This window comes from Athene cunicularia (genome assembly GCF_003259725.1).
Source record: "Athene cunicularia isolate RWA chromosome Z unlocalized genomic scaffold, athCun1 chrZ_part3, whole genome shotgun sequence".
Taxonomy (NCBI): domain Eukaryota; kingdom Metazoa; phylum Chordata; class Aves; order Strigiformes; family Strigidae; genus Athene; species Athene cunicularia.
This window is the reverse complement of record NW_020799144.1, coordinates 16,764,784-16,774,414: the sequence shown is the minus strand read 5'-3', so window position 1 is coordinate 16,774,414 and position 9,631 is coordinate 16,764,784. Positions and strand designations below refer to the sequence as shown.

General features: G+C 51.0%; 1 protein-coding gene across 1 annotated transcript in view; it reads left to right on the top strand.

Moving 5' to 3' along the window:
• Positions 1-9,393, top strand: part of ELMOD3 (ELMO domain containing 3) — a 24,839-nt gene extending 15,446 nt beyond the window's left edge. Inside the window, exons 5-7 of the mRNA XM_026866512.1 lie at positions 8,234-8,364; positions 8,974-9,050; positions 9,149-9,393. Of these exons, the coding sequence (XP_026722313.1) occupies positions 8,234-8,364; positions 8,974-9,050; positions 9,149-9,377 (437 nt within the window). The 3' untranslated portion in view covers positions 9,378-9,393. The remainder of the gene's footprint in view (positions 1-8,233; positions 8,365-8,973; positions 9,051-9,148) is intronic.
• Positions 9,394-9,631: the final 238 nt, after the last annotated feature.

Sequence of the window (9,631 nt, the reverse complement as noted above, 5' to 3'; positions counted from 1 at the left end):
TGGCAGGGAAATCGGGGGGCACATTTCCCTGCTCCGTGCGTGAGAACTTCCCCTCCTACATGTGTGCCACAGCCAAAGTTCAGGGTTTGTGATTTTCAAGACACATCATCCTTTCTTTGCCAGAGAAACCTCACCTTTCTGGGACTGAAAACAAGAAAACTGTAGTTACCCGGCCTTTCCTATACTGATTTTCACCTGTCACTGGGGTAGTTTGTATCATTGTTGATATCAGTTTTAGGACGTAAGGCAATGAAATCTCAGGGGTGGGAATCTTCGGATAATGCCATCTCCATTTTACCATAACTAAACCCTGGCGTTTAGATTCTTACCACTGTAAAGGAAAACAAGGATTTTTAGGGTGGTTTTTTTTTTCCCAGTTCTTCATCTATTTGAATAGCCCACTGGTGACGTGCCAGTGAGTTTCTGTGCCGCTGCGGAAAGTTATATCGAGTTTTAGCAGATGAAAGATGGCACAATCGCAGTGACGGTTCAGCGCTATAAATAAAACCCCCGGAGACGTGGTCAGATGTGAGACGGAGGCCGCGTGAGCTGCCGAGCTGCACTTCAGCGTGGGTGAGTTTGTGCAAGTTTGTGCTGCCTGGGAGAATTAAAACTTTCCGATGGGAGCACAGGGCGCCTCAGTTCCTCAGGAATCATCCGAACACACCGATGGTGCTTGCAGGGTGCCTCGGAGGTAAACAGGCCGCGGCATCTGACCAGAGGCAGAGGACGGGTTGTCAGGGTTGGTAACTCCCTGCGGCGCGTGTTTGCGCTGCCGTGTTTATCTGCGGGTTCCGACCTCAGGACTGGGTGCAGTCGCAATCTGCTGCAGAGAGGGAGGCAGTTCTCCAGCACACACGAGAGGGCACAGCTGAAATTCCAGTGGTGCAGAGCCCGTTCCTTTATAAATGTGTTCACAAATAATAATAAGCAGGAGCTGAACTGGCAGAACAGAGATTAGGTCATGTTGGCAGAGTCCGTTGTTTCATTCCTTATTTTCTCTTGAAACACTGAAACGTCTGCCATCTGGTGAGGTCATGGGGTTTGTCTGCTTATTTCCTTTTTCTTTTTCTTTTTTTCTTTTTCTTTTTCTCTTTTTCTTTTTCTTTTTCTTTTTCTTTTTCTTTTTCTTTTTCTTTTTCTTTTTCTTTTTCTTTTCTTTTTCTTTTTCTTTTTCTTTTTCTTTTTCTTTTTCTTTTTCTCTTTTTCTTCTCCTTCTTTTTCTTTTTTTATTTTTATTTTTAAATTTTTATTTTCCATACTTTAACTTTTTTTCCCTTCTCTTTTCCTTTTTATTTTCCTTTTCTTCTTTTTTCTATTTTTCTATTTTTTATATTTTTCTCTTTTTAAATTATTTTTATTTTTCCATTTTCCTATTTTCCTTTTCCTTTTAATTTCTTTCTTTCTCTTTCTTTTTACCTTTGGAGACAGAGTAAACAGCTCAAAATGAATCCATGGCCAAGAGATTCCTACATGCAGCTGTGTGCGTGCACGCATTTCATCCCTGGCATGATGCTCCCAGTTCCTAGCTGGAACTGAAAGCATGGGGTTAGGGATCATAGAAGCAAGCCAAGAGGAAGCACTTCAGCGGCGGTGCGGAGCCTGCCGGGCCGCTCTGGGGCGAGGCTGAGCTGCCCCAGCTGTGAGCCGGCCCGAGGAGACCCTCACCGTGCTCCTGCTCTTGTGGTGCCCAGAAGACCCAGTGAGCCGGCGGGAACAGGCACTGCTCTCCCAGCGCCGGGTGCTGGCCAGGGAACAGCCCAAAGACAACACATTTTAAAGAAGTGCTCAGTTCTGTCTCTCTTCGCGTAGTAGCACAGGAGGACTTCCAGTAAAACCCGTATTTCCTTCGCAACGGCAGCTAAGACATATCAAGAGGTTGTTTTCGCTTCTGGGAGGAGGATGTCCTGGTCTCCCAATCAAAATAAAAATGATCACCAGATCACAGGCAGATCTTTTTGTAGTGACCTGACCATTTTTATTTACCAATTTAGAAATGTGGCATTATACTCTTGGTCCTCTCTTAGTCCCTTTTTTTTTTTTTTTTAAATTAATCACTGCTTCAAACTGTGGTTGAGTGATGTAGTCTGCTAATATCTGCCCCATACAATCAGTGAAGAGGAGACCTTGTGAAATATAGATTATATCTGATTTTTATTATTATTAGCAGTTGACGTTCTGTGTCATGTTGAGCACCACAGCAGAGTGGTGTTTTCTAAAGAACCTGTGCTTACACCATATCCTTAAAGGTAAAAAGATTATTAAAAGCCTAAAACCAGAAAAAGCTTATTTCCAATCAATTTAAAAATACATACAGCTTATAGTTTGCTTTAGATGTGTGAGTTCCTGGGCAGTATGGCAATAAGGAACATTTTGTCAGTGCCATGCCTTCTGATGTGATTTTCAGCCCGTTTTTAACATTTGCCCAAGATGACCAGCAGCCCTGGAAACCCTCTGACCATGTTGTCCTTCCTCTCTGTGTGCCTGGAGGACTTCTGGGGTTGTATTCCCCAGGGCTCTGCAGTGTGAGCATCAGTTTCCCCATCGCTCTTTATCAATAGACTGGGGGAAAACTGCCCATCCCCAGGACCTGCCTCCCAGGAAGGGATTCTGGGGAGCAGTGGAAGCCACGGGCTGTTGGTCAGCGAAGGCACGGCCAAAGGATTTCCAGAGGTGACAAGGCAGGAGGAGACCTGCTGAACTGTCAGCTAGCACGAGCCCAGGCTGCGGAGTGACACAGAGCATTAGTGTTTTGTTGTGATGCTTTGTCAAAAGCGGCAGACTGCTGTGCCCAAACCTTGTCCCGTGTGCTATTAGAGGAGCAGTGGCAGGGACTGTCTATGTGATGCAAATACGAGCAGAAAAACTGTGAACGAGAGGGAAAAACAATCTTCTGATCCTAGCTTAGTGTCTGGCCTCCGTGGTTCTCCTGCCTTCTGTGGTTTGGGATTATTTCTGTTTGTTGGTACGCAGGGAAACCTCTACCCTGGGTCAGTTCCTCCGTCGGCAGGTCTGGGTGAAAACCAGCCGGGGGAAGAACGGGAGGAGAGGCTGGGGTGCACCAGCTCCTCCAGTCCTGGGGCGACGGGCAGCCGGGGGTTCCCAGCTGCAGCGACCCTCCCGCCCTAGATCTGTGGGATTTCGGCCACACGACCTTCCTGCAGGTCACTCGTGTACTCCAGCATCCCCCCACCCGGCGTGAGCCTCGTGGCCGGTGGAACCAGCAGTTCTGGGCGAGAAACGCATGTTTTGCATCGCTTGCCACCCTCCTTTTGCATGCAGCAGCGAGTCTGTCACCTGCCTGCTCTGCACTCGGCGTTAATTAATTTCCAGTAAAATGAAAATTAAACACACTTTACAAAAAAATCTCGAGCATGAAACAAATCTGTGTAGACTTTAATTTGACACATCATAAAGTTTTTCAGGCAAGACCAGGAAGACAGCCTCTGATTAATCTAATATGCAAATATAAGCCTGTTAGCAATTCATGCTATCAAATATGAATAAGACAATGACAAAACTGAGGTTTATTCCTGGGTGATGTGAAGCAATCCATCTCAGTCCTTAAGAAATACTCAGGCAGTCACTGGCTCTGCTGATTAAAAACAAAGAGGGGTTTTCAGAAGGGAATCTCAGTGTTTACAAAGAGAATATGTGAAGACAGTGTGTCCGTAGGACAGGTCAGAGCATCTTCTTTGTCCCATTTGCAAAGGACAAGCAACAGGACGTGAAAATACGTGGCTGCGCAGGTGAGAGGGGTCTTTGCTTCCAGCCTGAGTAGAGGTGGGTGCTCTAGGACAGCCAGGGTCCTGGTTAGGAATTGGCTAGGAAAAAAAAGAGAAGAAAAGGAAAAAGTAGGATTGAAAATCTGCTATGGAATTTATAGCATTTTGCATTCCATTTTCCTTCATCGGATGAAAAGGATTTTACCTCTTTTTTTATTGCTGACTGATGGATGTTAGTCTTGAAATCTTTCCCTTGAACAGCTTTGAATGCCCGCGGCTGTAATTTTGGCTTCTTCATACTCCTCCACTTTCTGCCCCTGGCCCACAGCAGAGTGGCAGTGGTCTCCCGTGGCTGCGCTGGGTTGTGGGGTTACAATTCCTGCCAGGAGCCCTGAGTCAGTTCGTGCTGCTCCGCGGGGGGGTCGGGGCTCTCCCGCACCAGTCCTGGCGTCGATGGTGTTTTACCTTCAGTGCTGCTCCTGTCCCACACACGGGGTGTGCCCGTTCTGTACTGAAAGGCTCCGTGTGAATGTCCTGACAATTTTTGACGCATTCAAAATATTAAAAAATGCAACATTAGAAACAAACAGACAAACAAAAAAAGTCAAATAAACCATGACAATCTTGAAAAAATGCACCACTGAAGAGTCAGCAGCACGCAAGGCTTGGACACCCACACAGGGATGGAGCAGGATCTTCCAACACAGGGACTGATTTTCCCTCTTGGTAGCACAAATTCTGCTGTGAGGGGGATGCTGTGGGCTCCCCTTGCCAGCGTAACCTTTCTACCTCCCTTTTTCACTAAGTTTGAAAGGCTAAGGAGTGCATGTGAAGCATGGGGAAATGAATCAGATCTGAATAAATAATTTTTTCCTAGCACTCCCTCTGTGTCCAGAAATTTGAGTTCGACCTGCCCTTGTCTGCCCCTCACAAGGTATCGCCGTGGCTCTGGCTCGCAGGCAGGGCAGGTGCGGACTGGCAGCCCCGCCAGAGTTCATCTTTTCCTTTTTTCCCCCCAAAGTGGCTCACCTTGTAGCCATGGCAACTCCCTGCCAGGTGCAGACAGGCCCTGGAGCTGGTGCTGCCTGCAGCTTCTCACCCACCATGAGCTGGAGCATCCCTTTGCGGGCTACAGCAACCCTTCATGGGCCAGTACATCCCTTTGTGGGCCAGTACATCCCTTTGTGGGCCAGTACATCCCTCTGTGGGCCAGCACATCCATTCATGGGCCAGTACATCCTTTCATGGCCACAGCATCCCTTTGTCTGCATCCCTTCATGGGCCCTTCTTCCCTTTTTGGGCTGCAGCAGCCCTTCATGGGCCAGTACATCCCTTTGCGGGCCAGTACATCCTTCATGGGCACAGCATCCATCCGTGGGCCACAACATCCCTCTGTGGGCCTCTGGATCCCTTTGAGGGCCAGTACATCCATCTGTGCGACACTGCATCCATTCATGAGCTGCAGGATCCCTTTGTAGGCTAGTACCTCCTTCCGTGGGTCAGTACATCCCTTCGCGGGCTCCCACACCCCGGGTGCAGGCCCAGAGGCGCTGGCCAAGACTCCCCGTTGAATCTGAGCAGGGGGGTGCGTCCATTCTCCTCTGAAGGGTCGTTACCAACATTGGGGTTCGCTGCTGCCACAAACAGCCCTGTCCCACAGCACATGCTCTCTGTCTCCAGAACTCTCCCGGTGGGATGTACATTCTGGGGTGAAAAGGGGATTTGATCCTGCTTAAAGGCATTGAAGGGATGGAGTCACACAGCCTGGGATTTTGCTCCCAGGCATTTCACTGTTGTTTGTTATTGCAGACATTTGTTATACCCTGCACTGGTCGGGTTGTCTTTTAACGTACCTTGTCATTATGGCAGCAACCTTCCTGAGTGAAAGTTTCTTAATGGAGATTTCTTAATGGAAACCTTTAATTAAGGCTTCCAATACTTTTCCTTATTCATACAGGCAGCCCAAACCCTTCCCTTCCCTTCCCTTCCCTTCCCTTCCCTTCCCTTCCCTTCCCTTCCCTTCCCTTCCCTTCCCTTCCCTTCCCTTCCCTTCCCTTCCCTTCCCTTCCCTTCCCTTCCCTTCCCTTCCCTTCCCTTCCCTTCCCTTCCCTTCCCTTCCCTTCCCTTCCCTTCCCTTCCCTTCCCTTCCCTTCCCTTCCCTTCCCTTCCCTTCCCTTCCCTTCCCTTCCCTTCCCTTCCCTTCCCTTCCCTTCCCTTCCCTTCCCTTCCCTTCCCTTCCCTTCCCTTCCCTTCCCTTCCCTTCCCTTCCCTTCCCTTCCCTTCCCTTCCCTTCCCTTCCCTTCCCTTCCCTTCCCTTCCCTTCCCTTCCCTTCCCTTCCCTTCCCTTCCCTTCCCTTCCCTTCCCTTCCCTTCCCTTCCCTTCCCTTCCCTTCCCTTCCCTTCCCTTCCCTTCCCTTCCCTTCCCTTCCCTTCCCTTCCCTTCCCTTCCCTTCCCTTCCCTTCCCTTCCCTTCCCTTCCCTTCCCTTCCCTTCCCTTCCCTTCCCTTCCCTTCCCTTCCCTTCCCTTCCCTTCCCTTCCCTTCCCCCTAATGAGGAGCTGCAGCTCCAGAAGCCTCCGCGTCGCTCCCCGGGGATCTGTCCTGGCTGTGCTGGAGGAGGAGGCAAGGCTTTCCAGAAGGCAGCAGAAAGGGCTGTGCAGGAGCCTCGGGTCTGCATCGCCCACAGCCTGCGGTGCTGGTATCTCTGCATCGGGCACCCACCGCTGGGGTTCACACCGAGCTCTGCTTCTGATGCAACAACATCCCCGGAAAAGGGCAAATCTCCGGAGTCACACATCCGTTGTGACAGTAGAGATGGGAAGAGGGCACTGCACTGGTTGGAAAAGAGATGACAGTAATAAAACAGATAACAATCCGTAGGGCGATGTTGTATCAGTCCAAAAGTGGGAGCCTGTGGGCTGATTATCAGAGCCACCACGCAGAGCAGAGGGGACGTGTGACTTCTGCCATGGCTCTCTTTGTGTCTTGTCGAGGTGGACAAATGAATCATGGAATCGGTTAGGCTGGAAATGGCCCTTGAGATCATCGAGTCCAACCGTTAACCCAACACTGCCAAGCCCAGCACTAAACCCTGTCCCTACGCCACGTCTGCACGTCTGTTACACACCCCCAGGGCTGGTGACTCCACCACTCCCCTGGGCAGCCTGTTCCAACGCCTGACAGCCCTTCTGGGGAAGGAATTGTTCCTAATATCCCATCTGAACCTCCCCTGGGGAAACTTGAGGCCATTTCCTCTCATCCTGTCACTTGTTACCTGGGTCAAGAGACTCATCCCCCCTCTCTGCCCCCTCCTGGCAGGGAGTTGCCGAGGGCCAGGAGGTCTCCCCTCAGCCTCCTCTTCTCCAGACTGAACCCCCCCAGTTCCCCCAGCCGCTCCCCAGCAGACCTGTGCTCCAGACCCTGCCCCAGCTCCGTCGCCCTTCTCTGGCCACGCTCGAGTCACTCAATGGCCTTTTTGGGGTGAGGGGCCCAGAACTGAACCCAGTACTCAAGGTGCAGCCTCAGGACAGCACTCCCACCCAGCGGGTCCACTCGATCCCCTCATCCACATCATCTATGAAGAGATGAAACAAAACTGTCCCCGATACCCAGCCCTGGTTTTGCAGCAGATCTGTCACTGCCCCAGCCAACTGTCACAACCAGTACAACATCTGGACTGGCTGACCACACAACACCAGTACCCGCTGCCAGGGTTGCCCGTGTCCAGCGGGCGTAACAAGGAATAGTTGGCGTAACCGCTTTGCCTGAGCCATTAATGCTCTTCATTAGCAAGTGATCTCTGCAGCTAATGAGCCGTCTCCGGAGGGCTGGTTTATTAACGAAGCACAGGTCAGGGCTCTGTCACTAAGGCTGCGTCGCAGGTTCCTTTCAGCTTTGGCTGTGTAAGAAAAACACCGTGATTAAAGCTGCTGCACGCGGCCTCACAGCAGTTTTCGGGCTGGTTGACTCATGAGTTAAGTAAGCTGGGTTTTAATGAAGCCTAAAACCCATACCAGGAGGGGAACAGCTCCTGATTCTCCACTCTTGTCGACTCACAAGTTAAATAAGCCAGGTTTTAGTGAAGCCTAAAACCCAAACCAGCAGGGGAACAGCTCCAGATTCTCCACCTTGTTGACTCACGAGTTAAATAAGCTGATTTTAATGAAACCTAAAACCCAAACCAGGAGGGGAACGGCTTGGGATTCTCCGTCCTGTCACACACACAACTAGTTTTAAGCTTTAGTTTCCCAGCCAAATGTGCCCTGGGGTGGGTAGAGCATGTAGGTGCTAATTTCTTAGAGAAGGTACTAAACGGGCACGTGGGTGGGACACCAGGGGCTTGTTTGTGCTCGGGTTAGGGAAGTTCCCTGAAAGCTTTCCCTCAGGGTGCGATTCCTGAAGGCAATCCCTGGGATCCCTCTGCTCTTGGAAGTGGATGGTGGGGTTTAAGGAGCTGGTGGAAGCGGGGAGGTAACCGGAGGGTGACCCAGGGCTGTCCCACCCTTCCAGGTGCGGATCCCGGCACTGACCTGCGCGGGACGGGGATGCTGGGCTTGATGCAGCTGCTCTACTTCGTCACGGACTCACAGACGCTGCCTCTGGCGCAAGAAATTTTCAAGCTATCCCAGCACGAAACCCAGGCATGTCCTTCCTTCTTTGCTTCCTCCCTGCGGTGGTACCTACCCGTTAATTCCTAATGCTCAGGGCAAGGGAAGCATGAAAATGTGTGGGTTTGGGCTGATTTTTTTTCCTTTTAATCCCCCTCACGCTGGTAAGGGGAGGAAGGTGATCCCCAAAGAGCTGAGGAGCTCCAATCAGAGTCTGAAGCCAAGCTCTAGGTGTTGGCTTTATTCTGGGAATGAAATGTTTAGTGTCCTGGTGGAGATCAGAGATTTGCTTCTGGGATCCTGGCTTGGAGCTGAACTCGTGCAGGTTAAAAGGGCTGGAGAAACAGGTGAAAAGTAGCGGGTGTGAAAACGGGGGTGAGTGGAGCCTGTCTGCTTAAAATTGGCGTTTTAGTCTTGGATATGGTTGGGTTTAAGCCTGAATGTAATCTCAGCTTGACCCACAGCATCCATGTCAGCTCGTATTCTTAGTATTATTATCCTGCTACGTGGGTCTGTTGCCTGCAGCCGCCATCCTATGGGTTTGGGGCCACTCGGATGTGGCGTAAAAGTGCTGGAAGTGTTGCCTGGGCACCTCCATGTGCCAGAAAAGAGACTTTTTCCATAACACTCATTTTCTTGCAGAATTTCCCCTTCTGCATCATGTCTGTGAACATCACCCACATCGTCATCCAGGCCCTGAGGGAGGAACATCTCTCCAGGTGAGGTCTGGGTGACTGACAGCTCCCTTAATCCAGGCTTTGGGGGTGGTTTTGGGGTCTCAAACAACATCTGTCGCTGGTTCTGGTGCCCATTGCAGGGAGTGCAATCGCAGGCAGCAGGTCATTGCCGTACTGAACAACCTGTACGCGGCAGCCTTTCTGCAGCTCTACCGTGTCTGGAAATGGCAGCACAAGACCGTCGCTGACTCCAGCTTCCTCCTAAAAGGTTTGTTTCCCCATGCTTTCCCCTCCTTTCCCTGCCAAGGAAAAACACAGTGCATTCCCAGAACGTTTGTGTCCTGCAGAGCCCAACCCCAAGGGGTGTAATGACCAGAAAGCCTCAACCATTACAGAATCCTCGGGGTTGGAAAATCCCCTGCAGCTCCTCCAGCCCAACCATGACCCCCCCAACTCCCCCAGACCCCTCAGCGCTGGCTCAGCCCGACTCTTCAACCCCTCCAGGGATCCCGGGGACTCCCCCCTGCCCCGGGCAGCCCATTCCAACGCCCAACAGCCCCTTCTGCACAGAAATCCTTCCTCAGAGCCAGCCTGACCCTGCCCTGGGCAGCTTGAGGCCATTC